General features: G+C 46.3%; 1 protein-coding gene across 8 annotated transcripts in view; it reads right to left on the bottom strand.

Annotated features, from left to right (window-relative positions):
* Positions 1-2,595: 2,595 nt before the first annotated feature.
* LOC101673592 (zinc finger and SCAN domain-containing protein 12) overlaps positions 2,596-15,185 on the bottom strand; it is a 35,269-nt gene continuing 22,679 nt past the window's right edge. Inside the window, exons 2-6 of one of the 8 annotated variants that reach the window (XM_013049688.2) lie at positions 14,955-15,102; positions 12,352-13,462; positions 5,983-6,094; positions 4,199-4,331; positions 2,596-4,093 (exon numbers count right to left, since the gene is read on the bottom strand). In XM_013049688.2, coding sequence (XP_012905142.2) covers positions 4,245-4,331; positions 5,983-6,094; positions 12,352-13,462; positions 14,955-15,102 — 1,458 coding nt within the window. In that variant the 3' untranslated portion in view covers positions 2,596-4,093; positions 4,199-4,244. Of the gene's footprint in view, positions 4,332-4,936; positions 6,095-12,298; positions 13,463-14,954; positions 15,103-15,185 lie in introns of those variants that run through there. The other 7 variants (XR_001177429.2, XM_013049687.2, XR_006604895.1 and 4 more) reach the window with 7 other exon arrangements.

Below are 15,185 nucleotides of genomic sequence, written 5' to 3'. Positions count from 1 at the left end.
ACATGAATATGAATGTTTAAGCAAACATTTGAAGGCAATTCATGGAGGAAAAAAAACTAAAAATTACACAGCATCTAAAAGCAATTATAGAACATTTGTGACCTTGGCATAGGCAAAGATTTCTCAGCCATATCACCAACCTGACCATTAAAAAAAAAAAAAAAAAGATAAAATTGCAATTCATGAATATTTAAAATTCTATCTTCAGGGACACCTGGGTGGCTCAGTTGGTTAAGCAGCTGCCTTCAGCTCAGGTCATGATCCCAGAGTCCTGGGATCTAGTCCCACATCGGGCTCCTTGCTCAGCGGGGAGCCTGCTTCTCCCTCTGCCTCTGCCTACCATTCTGCCTGCCTGTGCTTGCTCTCTCCCCCCTTCTCTCTCTGGTAAATAAGTAAAATCTTAAAAAAAAAAAAATTCTATCTTCAAAGTACACTATTAAGAAAGTGAAGACAGCCCACAGACTGGAAGAAATATTCACACATCATTGCATTGATAAAGGACTGGCATAGAAAACAAACAGCCCAAGGGAAAAAATGGGCAAAGTCTTGAACGGATAATTCAGCAAAAGGTTTTGTAGGAATGACAAATAATCCCCCAAAAAGATGCTCAATATCATTAGTCATTAGAAAATGCAAGTTAAAATTACAGTAAGTTACACACCTATTAGTTTGTCTACAATGAAACACTGACCTTACCAAATGTTGGCAGGAATGCGTAGTGAAGGAAAGCTCATACACTGCTGGTAGGGATGTGAAAGAGAATAAATATTACAAAATAATCTGAGTCTCTTAGAAGTCGAAAATAGTCTTAGCAGGTAGAGCCAACCACCCCACTCTTAGGTATTTACTGAAGAGAAATGAAATCATATGTCTATACGAAGACTTGTACACAAATGTCCTTACCAACTTCATTTTTTAAAAAAGATTTTATTTATTTGACACACACAGACAGAGACACAGTGAGAGAGGAACACAAACAGGGGGAGTGAGAGAGGGAGAAGCTGGCTTCCTGATGAGCAGGGAGCCCGATGGGGCGGCTCCATCCTGGGACCCTGGAATCATGACCTGAGCCAAAGGCAGACACTTAACAACTGAGCCACCCAGGCGCCCCACCAACTTAATTTTTAAGAGACCCCAAATGAAAAGAACCCAAATGTCTAGCATAGGTAAATGTACAAACGTGTATATCCAGTTTCGTGAACACTCAACAAGAACATGAAGGGATTACTGACGCCTGCAAAGACATGCATGAATCTCCAAATAATTGTGCGGAATGAAAGAAGCCAGACCAAAAAAGGATGGAACATACTGTATTCCATTCATATCCAATTCTAAAAAATGCAAACGAAGTCTGTAGCAACAGGAAGCCCGGCAGAGGTTGCCTGGAGATGAGAGTGGTGTGGAGGGAGGAATCACCGCGGCACACACATCAACATTTTCGGGGGATCGATACGTTCGTTGTCTTGATGGTGGTGATTATTTCACAGGTGTGCACATGTTAAAACATGTACAACTGTATCCTTCTGCAGTTTACTGCATATCAATTTCCTTCGGTAAAACTGTTTAAAAATTGTAGCTGATTATATTACAGATTCAAGGCAAATAAATTTAAAAATCTAGATGAAATGGGTAATTTTCTAGGCAAACAATATATTACTAAAATTGACCCCCATTATAAACAGAAAGCCTAAACAGACTGGTTTTGTAGAAGAAACAGAAAAAGTTACCATGGAACTCTCACAGGAAAGCACCCAGCCCAGATTGTTTCACATCAGAATTCAACCTTCAAAGACCAGCTAATTCCAGTGCCCTATAAATTGTTCTAGAATACTAAAAATGAACAAAAATGTAATGGCTTTCATGATGCAATTAAAATGTTGAAACCTAAAACCTGGAAAATATAGTACAAAAAAATAAAAAGAAAGAAAGTTAGGGACCAATTTCATACAAACATTGAAGAAAAATGTATGAAACAAAATATGAGCAGTTAAGCTCATTACCATTTTAAGAACAGAACATGCCCAGTCTAAGCAGGACTTGTTGCAGGAATGTAAGGTTGGTTCAATATTAGAAAATCCTTCCACATAAAGAATAAAGTTCCTTCCACATAGGAATAAAGTTAAGGAAAAAACCTTGTGATTTCTACAGATGCTCTAAAGGCCTTTTACAGAATGCAGCCATTCTTCCTTTTTGTTAAGATTTTGAGAGCGTCAGCGAGAGAGCCCAAGTTGGGGGGTGCAGAGGGGGAGGAAGCCGACTCCCCAATGAGTATGGAGCCTGACATAGGCTCAATCCCAGGACCCCAGGATCATGACCTGAGCAGAAGGCAAATGCTGAACTGACTGAGCCATGCCAGTGCCCTGAATGCAGCCTATCTTCTTCTTTTTTTAAGAAAGATAATTTTTAAAAAAGATTTTTATTAGAGAGAGTAAGCAAGAAAGAGCAGGAGCAGTGGGGAGAGGCTGAAGGAGAGGGAGAAGCAGACTCCCCGCTGAGCAGGGAGCCCAATGTGGGACTTGATCCCAGGACTCTGGGATCATGACCTGAGCCGAAGGCAGATTCTTAACTGACTGAGCCACCCAGGCACCTCTGCAGTCCATCTTCTAACACCTATTCTTATTTTTTTTTCCTTTGAGAGAGAAAGAGAGCACACAGGGCAGGGGAGGGGCAGAGAGAAGGATGGAGAGAATCTTCAGCTGGCTCCACGTCCGCACTGAGCTTGACAGGGGACTCAATCTCATCACCCTGAGATCATGACCTAGGCCGAAATCAAGATGCTTAACTGGCTGAGCCACCCAGGCACCCCAGTAATACCGACTCAGAAAAACTTAAGAAAAAAACTTAGGAATAATCACTGCAAAGTTTTAAAATCTGTGTTTCCTAAATTCAGTGACCTACCATAAATTACGAAAGCCTCATTCTCTCTCACAGAGATTGGGCTGTAAGAACAACTTGCTGAAGAGCTTCCAAGATTCTTTTCACCTGTTTTAGAACTAAAAAGAATAAGCAAGTTACTTAAAGTCTTAGCCTTCACAACATCATATTATGTATTATCTGTAAGGGAAAATATCTCCATCACTATCTATCAATAGGCTGTATGGTAATTATCTTTCACTATCTTAAGGAAGACAATCAAACCAAAGCTGGAAAATCTATATTCTCCGAAGAACACTTACATGACCTTATGCAGGAGAACACGGAGGCAGTCTCAAATTTAGGAAAGTGTCCAACAAATGAATGATGAGGTTTCTTTCATTATATGTACTAAAACTTCATAAATGTGATTTTTGTGTCCTGATACAGATAAGCCTTTTCAGCTCATAAAGAAAATAAAATGTAACTGCAGACAATAATCTACTCTTGTTGAATGAATTAAAGCTATGAGAGCAGGCCTGGGGGAAACACGTATGCACAGTCATCCAGGGGACAGAATCACAAGCCCTGGGGTGCAGGGAAGCAACTTATTTCAAAAGTCCTGGGTGCTTACATCTATAGACTCCTCCAGAAAGAAGAACTGCTGGCCTTTCCTTTCCTTGACCTGAGGTCTTCATTCAGTGGCTAAACTGGGCAATCAAGAATGCCCATTCCCCATAAATCCTGCCCATTTACACTATTTAATTTCCCAGCACTGTGGAGATTCTGTTGTGGAGACTTGGTCTCCATCCACTCAACTTCCCACGATCCTCTCGTTTATAAGAACGTCCGTGATAGCGATGCAAGTACTAAAGTACGTTTACCGAGGTCCAACCATGTCTGTACTCATCGCACTGTCTGGGTTTCCCGAGGTGTGAACTCTCCAACGCTGAATACAGCCGGTGATTCCATGCAAAGCATTTCCACATTCATCACGTTTATACGATTCCTCTCCTGTGCGGATTCTCTGGTGCACAGTCATCCTGACTTGTGGGTAAAGGCGCTCCTCCGTACTCCACATAAGGTTCTGTAAGGTGTCAGTGCTGCACGAAGGCTTCCTCGAGGTCAGTACATCTCTGCAGTCTCTCGTTCATGTGATTCTCTGATGTACAATGAGGCCATGGTAACTGAAAGCTTTCCAACATTCCTTACACTGAGCACTCTTTCATGTGGTGGATCTCTGGTGGGAAAAGAGGAACCCACTCTAAACCAAAGCCTTCCCAAACTTGTTCTCAAAGAGATTTTCTTCGGTCTCTGGACTCCCTAAAGCTGAATAAGGACTCACCAGTGACTGAAACTTTTCCTGTGCTTACTGCATAGGTGCTGCATTTCTACAGAGACCCCACCGCATGATTTAGCATCTTCATAATTTTTTTGTGTTGGAGACAAGTCTTTATTTTCATTCCCAGTAACACCATCTAAAAAAAAATGCAAAAAATTCAGATGTTGGTCATCTCTCTGCTAAGGTGAGACTTAAGATGAAGAATAGTGATAAAAATAAAACCCAGTTTTACCTCAAGTGCATGCCATTACTGTGCATCTGAACTGTCATCTCAATTTGGCCAAGTGCCCAAAAAGGCACGCAAGTTTCCAGTTTGAGGGAAGAAGAGACAGCTCGGGGGAAAGTTTGGAAAAACATGCAGGATTCTCTCACAAAATGAGACAATGAATCAGGAAGGCATAATCAAAAAAGTTAAGAGGAGATAAGTTTGAATCCAGAGATGAAAAATGGAGTATCATGAAATCAAGAGAAATTTTAATTTGCCAGTGCAACTTAAAAGGATCATTTAGGGGCGCCTGGGTGGCTTTGTGGGTTAAGCCTCTGCCTTCGGCTCAGGTCCTGATCTCAGGGTCCTGGGATCAAGCCCGGAATCAGGCTCTCTGCTCGGTGGGGAGCCTACTTTACCCGCTCTCTCTGCCTGCTTCTGATCTCTGTCAAATAAATAAGTAAAATCTAAAAAAAGAAAAAAGGATCATTTATACCGACTGATATGTACCTAGGCCACTACTACAGACAAGCAAATGCTCCACAAGTAAACATTTATTGAGTCAATCAATGAACAGTGCTCTACGATAACAGTTAACTTCAAGCAACAGCTAGAACAGTTTCAAAATACACACCGTTTTGAAATGGAAAAACTAAAGTGGAGAAAATAACTTTTTCAGTAATGTCAGGACTAAAATATAGGAAGAAAGCTGCACTTTGAAGTTAAAGGAGTTGAACAGGTCAAAGTAAACCAAACAAAACTCCTCACAGATATGGCTGAGAGCTTCTACCTCAAGAATCAGGCAAATAATGAGAAGGCGATGGGTAGAGCCAAGTCTTCAAGGGAAGGACGTCACTGAGAGTTCTAAAGCGCTTCCTTTCAAGGGTCTCGCAGATACCTTTTCTCATCAGCTTTCCATTCCAAAAGGCGATAATGCTCAAACTATGACAGCGGCTTAACAGGCTGCACTTAAAACCCTGGATTCCATCACACTATCTGTGCTATAAGCACTTCTTGTGCTGTTCTATAGCCTGGGCCCTAAAGGCAACGGGATGAAGCCGGTCTTGGAAAACTGGATTTGAAGTCGCCCAAACAACAACCCAATACAGAACTTCCCAGAGGCGCACACGAACACCAAGGGGAATTAAAGCTCACGAGGGAGGTGCTGGGTTTGGGCTGCAAAGACGTGGTGGATCCCAAGTTTGGTTTTACTGCTTTCTCTATTCCAGAAGACTTTCACTACTCAACCCGTAATATACGTGATTATGCCAACCCTTCCCATCTGACGGTTTTCCTCCAAGCTGTCTCCAACTTTTCTAGCTTAAGTGATACCTCTTCTCCACATTCTGGGTACTATCCCTGCCTGAATCTGCAGCTTCCCAGCGAGGTGTGAGGACTGGCTTCAGCGCCTGCTCCTTGGTGGTCTCAGCAACCGCGGGCGAAGCTCTCGGACAGCCCTGGGAGGCCCAGGTAACTACCTCCTGATAGCAGGAACGTAAAGTCTGAAGGACTATCTGCGACTTCTTTGCCAGAGGGTCCCAGGCCCGGCCCTCTCCCTCTGCCATCAGTCACCATCAGGGACCTTGCCGCAGGAGGACCGCCATTCTGGAATGAGCGCACTCAGGAGAAGATTCACACCAGCCTGAGGTCCGCACCGGTTTTTCAGAAGGATTTCCTTGTAGCTAGTCTTCTTCCTGGGGCACAAATAACACTGTTATCAGAAACTCTAGTTTTTGTTTAGCTCCTTGACTCAGGAAGTCACTAGCCAGACAAGGCACTTCGTCAGGAAGCTAAATAAAGGAAGTGGGAGGGAATCTGCAAATCCTTCATTAGCACCGTGTGCTAAAATCCTTTACTTCCTAAATGTTTGTTCATGAAACTTGATAGACCGCGACCCTCCTCCCCTGGGTTCTCACCTTCAGAGAATCCCGAACGGACGGTAGAGAAAATAGCATCAGAACGAGAGAATAAGAACAGCTCATCTTTACTTAGAGCTCTGCACCTTCTCGTTTAAGTGGGTTATAGGCCCACGACGGTCGGAGGATTCCGCGGCACGGAGCGAAGTCACCTGCTCCCACCAGAAGGGGCCGCGGACCTCCCGCACCGCACGCAGGGCGGACGCAGCCCTCTCCCGACCCGCCCCTCTGTTCACAAAGCCGGGACCCCAGACAGCCCGACACAGCGCACACCTCGGAAGCCGTCCGCGACTCCCGCGGCCACTCCCGGAGCGCGGGCCCCGCCCGCCCACGCCCGCCCCGCCCAGGCCCGGGGCGCAGGAGGGAGGCCGCGCCCCGCCCCCGCCCAGGTGCGCGCCGAGTCTCGCGGGCTCGCGCTTCCGGGCCGGCCGCAGCCCCTGCCGCTGCGCCGTCCGGTCTCCTCTAGGCGTCTGGAGGCTTTCTCCTCTCGGTGGTCGCCTGGCTGCGTCCCCGCCCCGCACAGCCTCCCGCGGCGCCCGCAGGTGAGCGGGGCCCAGGCTCCCAGGACAAAGAGCGCGAACCTGGGCTGCGCGGAGATAAAGCTGGGGGCGACGTGTCCCCGAGGGAGGGCGAGGTCTGTTCCCGCCGACCCCGGCGGCGCCCCACGCAAAGGTCCTGGGGACACTGCACGCGATCCCAGTGACCCGCGGCTGCGGCGCGCACCCCAGCGCGAAGCTAGGTGTAGACAGCCCATCTACCCCACGGAACGCCCAGTCAGTCGGTGGCTGCTCCGGTCACCACTCACCCTGTGGGGAAACCGAGACCCCCTGGGGTAAATCACTCGCCCGAATTGTTCGATTACAGAAAACGCGTTTTTTAGAGGGTGTGAAATGATGAGATCACTGGAGTAGGCAGAGTGAGGCACTAGACCCAAAAGTCAAGTCCGCGTAAAGAGCCCAAGAGGGATCAGTAAGATCTAACCGTAATTCACAGATGACAAATAACGGCCACTTAGAGGTCCTTCTGGGGATACCCAGGACCAGTCTATCCGGGCTGAGATGATCCGTGGAAAAAACATGTATCCCCCAAAGATCATCTTCAGCTGAGCTGGGCGAAAGCTCCGGGAGCCTTGACCGATGGGCTTTCAGACCTGGTAGTGTGAGCGAGGAGTTTCCACAAAATCAAGGGAAAACCGCTGGCTCTCCACGATGGTCTTACAATGTGAGCCAAGGAGCTACTCAACTGAGTTTACTTATCATGAATGGCTTTGTCAAAATCAAATTATATGTATAAAATAAAACCTATGTATAACACATTTTTATATAGTCATACATATATTCTCTCTCTATAAAATACTATACATATATAAAAATGTGCAAGGACTCCTTACCAATTACACCCAAAAACATTTGGCACGAGAGAAGACCCAAAGAAATTCCAATAAAATGAACTGCTAGGGGTGTCTGGGTGGCTCAGTGGGTTGAACCTCTGCCTTCCGCTCCAGTCATGATCTCAGGGTCCTGGGATGGAGCCCAGCCCTACCTACTTGTGATCTGTCAAATAAATGAATCTTAAAAAAAAAAAAAAAAAATGAACTGCTAGAGGGATTGTGATATGAGAACTATTGCGATATGAGAACTTTTAAGTGTGAAAGGATGGAAGTTGAGAATATTTAACTAAAGGTAATCAGATGATTATCCCTAAGCTGAATAGGACAATTTGTTGCCCAAATAAATTCTGGGCTGTGGAGTCAGGATAGGCACCTGAAAGAACTATTTTATATAATTATGTTTCCTTTAATCCTAGCCATGGTATTAGCTACAAATATAAAACCCTCATCAAGAACAGATCCATATCGGTTACTGGACAGATCTATAATGGGACATTATAGATCTATACAGATCTATAGATCTACAATGGGACATTATAATCTACATCTTTATGATCTGTATTACTGAAGACTGCCCCAAATCCCATATTCTGTCAGAATGGAGGGTGATCCTTTCCTATCAAGAGCCCATTTTTAGTGGAATGTCTCCTGTGGACACCCTCCCTGTGTCAGCAACAAGCATTAGGGCTCACGTTCCACTGACCAAACCTCATCTGCAACCTAGCGAGCAGAAAGGGTGGCGATATTATTACCTTGGGTGCTTGGACCTAGGATTCTGGGGTTTCTGAAGTATCTTTTAAAAAAGAGTGACAGGAGTAGAAAAGTTACACAGATATCAATTACCACTGCAACACAGGGCTCCTTTAACTGAAACAAAGTGTGGGCTCTAGAATTGGGCTGCTTGGGTTCAAAGCTGGGCCCCACCATATACTAACGTTGTGACCTCAGGCAGCTTCAATGCTAAAAATAAAATAAAGCACCTAGTAAGGCCTAGCCCTTAGTAAACTGTATAAGTTACATATTTTTAATAAATTTTATTCTCGACTCCCAAAGATGGCCAATAACGGCTTTGAGTGTGAGAACTCTGTAATAAATAATCTAGGGGAGATAGATAACAAGAGGCTACTTCTGTTCAGAGCACAGTAGTGTGAACCTGCTCTCCACTGCTGGCCTCACCCCACAACTGACATTTCTCAATTCAGAGCCTGCTCAATCCCATTCTCTTTCCTCAGTAGCTTTACCTCACACTGAAAATTCCAGCAACCTCTTCATACACCTGGGGGGTTCTGGAGGGGGGCTGGCTTTCTTCCCTTTGCAGTCCGTTATACCCTCTGCAACCCGTTTGTCAGGTTACTCTTCATTCAAAGCCCCCTTCACTTTTTATTGCTTTAAGGAATTTGATTCTCCCCCAACCTCTCCAGCTTTTTGTCTTGAACACTCAGTATCTTATTCACCTTGAATCAATGAGAAAAGCCGCTCGATCTCACTCTCATCCTTAATATTATTTCTAAGTAACTGCTTTGTGATTCGAGTGTTACACCAGTGCCTCAACCTGGTTGTTCCATCACTACCCTTGACTGACATCCTTTCTTGGACTTGCTTCCATTTCACATTTTTCCTTTCTATCCTACTGCCTGTTATTGCTGATGGTTTCAAAATCCACAAAGGTTAGCTGCTTCAGAGGACCCTGATTTCCTAGATCCTGTCCCTGTTAGACCGCATCTACCTTTTATCCATAAAGACGCACTCTGGGTTTCATCACTTCGTCATTCTCTGTTCACCACACACTCCCATTCTGTGTCTGACCTGTCCTGTCCTCCACTTGCCCCCCGGGGCCTTCTACTTCCATGTTGCCAATTCGGCTGCAGTTACACGGTTTCCCCCTAATCCTGGATAGTTTGACCCCTTTGATGCCTACCTGGAAATGCCACGCCACCCCACCCCTTCTTGGTACTGCAACGATATTTAAGTACAAGGAACAACCAGAACAAAACCCCCACCTTTATGAGTTATGAACTGCATGCTAGGTAACAGGCATATCCCGGTGTTCTGGGTCTCTGTCTATGGCTCCTTTGTATTAGGGAACTAAAGGCGTTAGAGGCAAATGGACGAATGCGTCTGCGCTGAGAACGTGTTAAGCAGAAGATGTAAGTAAGAGCACTGTGAACAGAAAGCCAAGTTAAAGTAAGAATCACGGGGTGCCTGGGTGGCTCAGTGGGTTAAGCCTCTGCCTTCGGCTTGGGTCATAATCTCAGGGTCCTGGGATCGAGCCCCACGTCAGGGTCTCTGTTTAGTGGGGAACCTGCTTCCCCCCCACACCGCCTGCCTCTCTGCCTACTTGTGATCTCTGTCAAATAAATAAAATTTTTTAAAAATAAAAAAATAGAAAAGAACCGTGTTCCCGTAAGCAGTAGGCTTCGAAACACTCAAAGGGACTCCTAGGAGTGACATCAGTTTGGCCACCATGTCTGAAGTCCGATCCGGTGACGAGACATGCTCATACAGGTTCTCGTCACTAAGCACCGAGCAGCGTGCGGGAGTGAGAGATGCAAGGCAGGCCGAGCTGGGAAAGGGAACAGGAACACACACAGCTCGGAGCTCTCAGGCTCACTCGGGGCAACAAACTGTTTCCTGGATGTAAAAAAGCGTTAGTTCCCAACCCCAGCTGCCTCAGTGTCTCATGTGCGCAGCTCCCAGGCTGGTCTTAGGAAAAAACACCTAAATAAGAAGTCCTCAACTTGTGACTGAGTTTTCAAATGTTCACAGGCTTTGCTCTGTTGTGAACTCAGAATGTTCTCCCATGGTCACGTAAATTCCAATCCCAAAGCAAATCTGACACATGTCATAATATGCCCGTTATGGTACTAACACCATTGTTATTTTTATGGGAAAACGTGCTCACACTTACAGCTCAGAAGGGACATCACAAGTATTTCTCCAGGGACTCTTCTGGCTCCAAACCAGTGATAATACTCTTGTGTTCTCTGGACAGGGCAACAGACGGAGAGGCCAGAGACGGGGGCCGTGGGGAAAGGTGGCAGAGTGCATTACAGGAGCCGGGAGGAGATGGGCTGGAGGCTCGGGGCTAGGTACAACAGCAGTTAGGAGTGCTTAAAGGAGGGTCATTATCTGTTTCTCCCCTCCCCCTTTCCTCACCACTTCAGACCACTCAGCCGCTAGAGGTGAGGGGTGAGAGGACCCTGGAGTTGTGTAGGGTGAGGGGTTAATCTCAGAAGCTGCAGAGTTGGCCATGCCAAGGTAGCAAGGGAAGGAAATCAAAGGACAGCTCAATGAAGGTCAAAAATCCTCTGTAAAGAAGACAAACAGACCAGGAGCCACGTGCGCCTCTCTGTGGCTGCCGGCTACCCCCAGTAATGGCCACAGGCCGTCGTCCGGGACGGAATTGCTCACCCAGTAGAACAGGAGCAGAGCCAACCAGTCATCGGCTCATCTGTTCTCACGAGTCCCAAGAGACAGTCACTAACTTTGGCTCTTTGATATGCTCAAGAAGGTATGCAAACCAAGAAATTGTAAACCAGTTCTGCAGAGCAGTTGTTAGGGAATTGAGAACACGAGAACTATGTAACTGGGGGAAAGAGAGGTTAGAGGCAAAGAGAACCCTAGTGCCCTCCCTAACTAAACGCGAAGCCTTGTGCTCAGACGACCCCAGGAGCCTTCGAATGTAGGTCAGTCTCCTATTTTGACGCCCTTAAATTTGAAGAGGTGGAAAGGCCAGCCTGAAGCCCTTACAGCGGGATGGTGGTCAGGTTCCCTGTGCTCTCTATGGTCCTGCTGGCACCTGTCCACTGTACGGCTTCCATTATGCTCTGAACCAGCAGCAGTGCCTGCTTACGGGCAAGTGTTCCCATGTCCACGCTCCACAGGCAACCATGAAGGCAGCTGGGATTCAATGCAGTGAGGCAGAAGGTCTGTGAGTGGGACTCGGGCGTTCTCCTCAGTGAAGTGGGGGGATCCCTAGAGCACCAGACAGGACTTGAGGTCAGAGACCTACACTTCAGTGGCTGGGCTTTCCCTTGTGACACTGTAGCTACATCACCGTCTCTGCACGCAAGAGTGTCCTCACCTTTCCAATGGCCAATAATTTTAGAGATACTTTAGGAATGAAGTCAAAGAGGCATTCTTACCCTCCCAGTCTGTCCCCAAGTTCCGTTGCCAACGTACCGCCAACAACTGCCCAACTGAACAGACCCCGTACCTCAGGTCGACTCGCGTGCTTCCAAATCATGAGCGCTCTTGCCTCTGCCTATATTTCCTTCACCCTAAATGCTTTCCATTTTGCCCTCCAATTCTGCCCATCCAATCCTTAGCGTCAGTAAGATCTTTCCTGACCTCCCGAGGCACCGGTGGTCCGTCCTCTCAGATGGACAGCACTTACTGTGTGCCACAAGCCACTTCCAAGATACAGGACCTGTGTCATTTCTCCTGTCCTGCTGCGGTCTCACCTAACCTCACATGCAGATCTTAGCTATCCCCAACTAAACCGTCAACTTCGGAGAAGAGGAATGTGGTGTTCTGCTTCTGATGTTGAGTAAGAGCTGAGGTCTGCCTGAACGACTCCCCACACTCTTTACCTGTACAAGGACCACCTCTAGCATGGGTTCTCTGGTGTTTACTAAGATCTGACCTCTGTCTGAAGGCTTTGCCACATTCATCACATTGGTAGGGTTTCTCCCCAGTGTGGATTCTCTGGTGCTGGATGAGGCTGGTGATTCCTCGGAAGGCGTTCCCACACTCGTCGCACTTGTAGGGCCTCTCTCCAGTGTGGATTCTCTGATGTTCCGTGAGGACGGATCTTTGCGTGAAAGCCTTCCCACACTCATCACATTTATAAGGTCTCTCCCCAGTGTGAATTCGCTGATGTTCTACAAGACTTGTCCTCTGAATAAAGGCTTTTCCACATACATCACACTTGTAAGGTTTTTCCCCAGTGTGGATCCTCTGGTGCTGAACAAGGCCACTCTGGCTGAAGGATTTCCCACATTCCTTACACTGATGGCACTTTTCTTTGTGGTGGATCTCCTGGTGGGAAACCAGGGATGAGTTATACACAAAGGCTTTTCCACACTCGCTGCACTCATAGGGCTTCGCCCCAGTGTGAACTCCTTGATGCTGAGTAAGTATCGAACGCCGACTGAAACTCTTATTACACTGAGTACAATGGTACGGTTTGTCTCTCGTGTGGATCTTGAGATGGTGAAAGAGGCCTGCTTTCTGGCTGAAGGCTTTGCCGCACTCATTACAGTGGTAGTGCTTCTCTCCTGTGTGAAGTCTCTGATGCTGGTTAAGAGCTGACCACCGGCCAAAGGCTTTGTCACACTCATTACACTTATACGGTTTCTCTCCAGTGTGGATTATTTTGTGCCGGATAAGCACAGTTCTCCCACGGAATGTTTTCCCACATTCCTCGCACTTGTAAGGCCTGTCTCCAGTATGGACCCTCTGATGTTCTACAAGGCGCGAGTGCTGACTGAAGGCTTTCCCACACTCCTCGCACTCATGAGGTTTTCCTCCCGGACAGAACCTCTGCTGTTCATCCAGAAGGACTGTAGGTTGTTCACCTTCCCTGGAGTGTCCAGAAGACTCTTCTGGTTTTGCCTCAGGATCGTCAGCTTCTCTGCACTGAGCAGGCCAGAACACTTCACGTTTAAATGCAGACATGTTCTCATGTGGTTCCATTTCTTCAGAAATTTCTTGCTTTAAATTCCCATACTCGTTCCCAGTCTCAACACCTGAAACTGCAATGGATCACCGAGTCAACGAGTTTCCAACATAAGATTCGTCGGTGTAAAACACTAAGAACCCAGAGTTTCTGCAGGACCATGAAATGGCCTAAGAACACAGGACGGACATAATACGTAAAACTCCAAAAATTGTTATGGAAAAGACCAGTAACCCAATAGAAACTGGGCAAAGGAAAAATTGTCTCCAGAAAAATTAATACAGTAGTTCTTAAATGTGAGATGCTCCACCTCAAAATAAGGGAAAAGCAAATTCAAACAATACGGAGATAAACTTTTCACCCATCATCCTGCCATGTTCATGAATGTCCCACGTTGCTGGTGGGTGTAAACTGACCCAGGCCTGACAGAGCATCTGACAGCATCCATCACAATGACAAACCTTTGGCTTAGTAATTCCACAAACAGGAATTTATCCTGCAGTGCACCACACACCATGTGTTAGAATAAAACACTGGGGACAACTTAGGGGGGTGGGTAAGTAAACTGTGTGGTTCATCCAAACATTTTATTACTAAGTTGCTGTTAAGAAATAAAAAATGCAAGCTTTTACAATCTTAGTGATAAAGAGAAGAAAAGGTATTTGTTTGAATATGAAAACATATATACCTCTAGGGAAGGACACATAAGAACTTAATACACTGACAACCTATTTCAGGGCTGGAAGACCAGACGGCCGAGGAAATGAAGTGGAATGAAAACTTTTCACTAAATAATTTAAAATTTTTGTCTTTGAACTAGATGAACTTTTACCTACTTTAAAAAACTAAATGGAAAAGAATATAGGGGTGCCTGGGTGGCTCAGTCATTAAGCATCTGCCTTTGGCTCAAGTCATGATCTCAAGGTCATGGGATGAAGCCCCAAATAGGGCTCTACTCCATGGGAAGCTGCTTCTCCCTCTCCCACTCCCCCTGCTTGTGTTCTCTCTCTCGCTGTCTCTCTCTCTCTGTCAAATAAATAAGTAAAACCTTTAAAAAAGAAAAAAAAGGAAAAGAATAAATATAAATGAAGTAGAGATAAGGAAGTTATGGAGTCTTTCATCCATTCATCAACTTTTAATATTCTGCCACGTCTGCTTTATTGTTCCTCTCTTTGTAAGCGTACACAAATATACACTGTTTCCTGAACCATCTGAAAAATGCGGTCATCATGGGGCAGAGGCTTGTTTATGAAGGAGGAAGGAAATAGCCAGAGTGAAGACAGTAGCACCGTCTGACAGCATAAAGGCTAGAAAGAGCAAGACCAGTACCATGGAAAACAACTACCAGAAAGACTAAATTAAGTGATCTCAAATAAAACAGTGCAAGAATTCGAAAAATATTTAAATATAAAGAGAACACCTGAAGAGCGAGAAACTGAAGTGGCCGAGAGTGTGCACGAGAGACTTCGTGACTCTGGCCATCAGGAACAGTGCGGAGTACTAGGGCGGCCTGCTGGCCCGTGCTGGCCCGTCCTCCCCTTCCCCCCAGACGGCTCTGTCTGCCCTACCTGGCTCCTCCAGCGGGGCTTCAGGTTCTGGAGACTCACACTTGGGCTGTGCCATCAGGGGTGGGAGGGACACACCGGGCTCCTGTTCTGTTCCCAGAGGGGCTGTCTCCTCCAAGGGCTGGCCTTGTTCCTCGGTGTGGACTGAGACCTGCGGCAAGATAAACAGCTCACACAGTCTGTGAACAGCAAGTAAGAGTACACGATCCACGGCGGTGACGTCCAGCTCTCTGA

This window comes from Mustela putorius, unplaced genomic scaffold (genome assembly GCF_011764305.1).
Source record: "Mustela putorius furo isolate JIRA1106 unplaced genomic scaffold, ASM1176430v1.1 tig00537295_pilon_pilon_pilon, whole genome shotgun sequence".
Lineage (NCBI taxonomy): Eukaryota > Metazoa > Chordata > Mammalia > Carnivora > Mustelidae > Mustela > Mustela putorius.
Note: the sequence above shows the minus strand (reverse complement) of the source record. Positions and strands in the feature narration are given on the sequence as shown.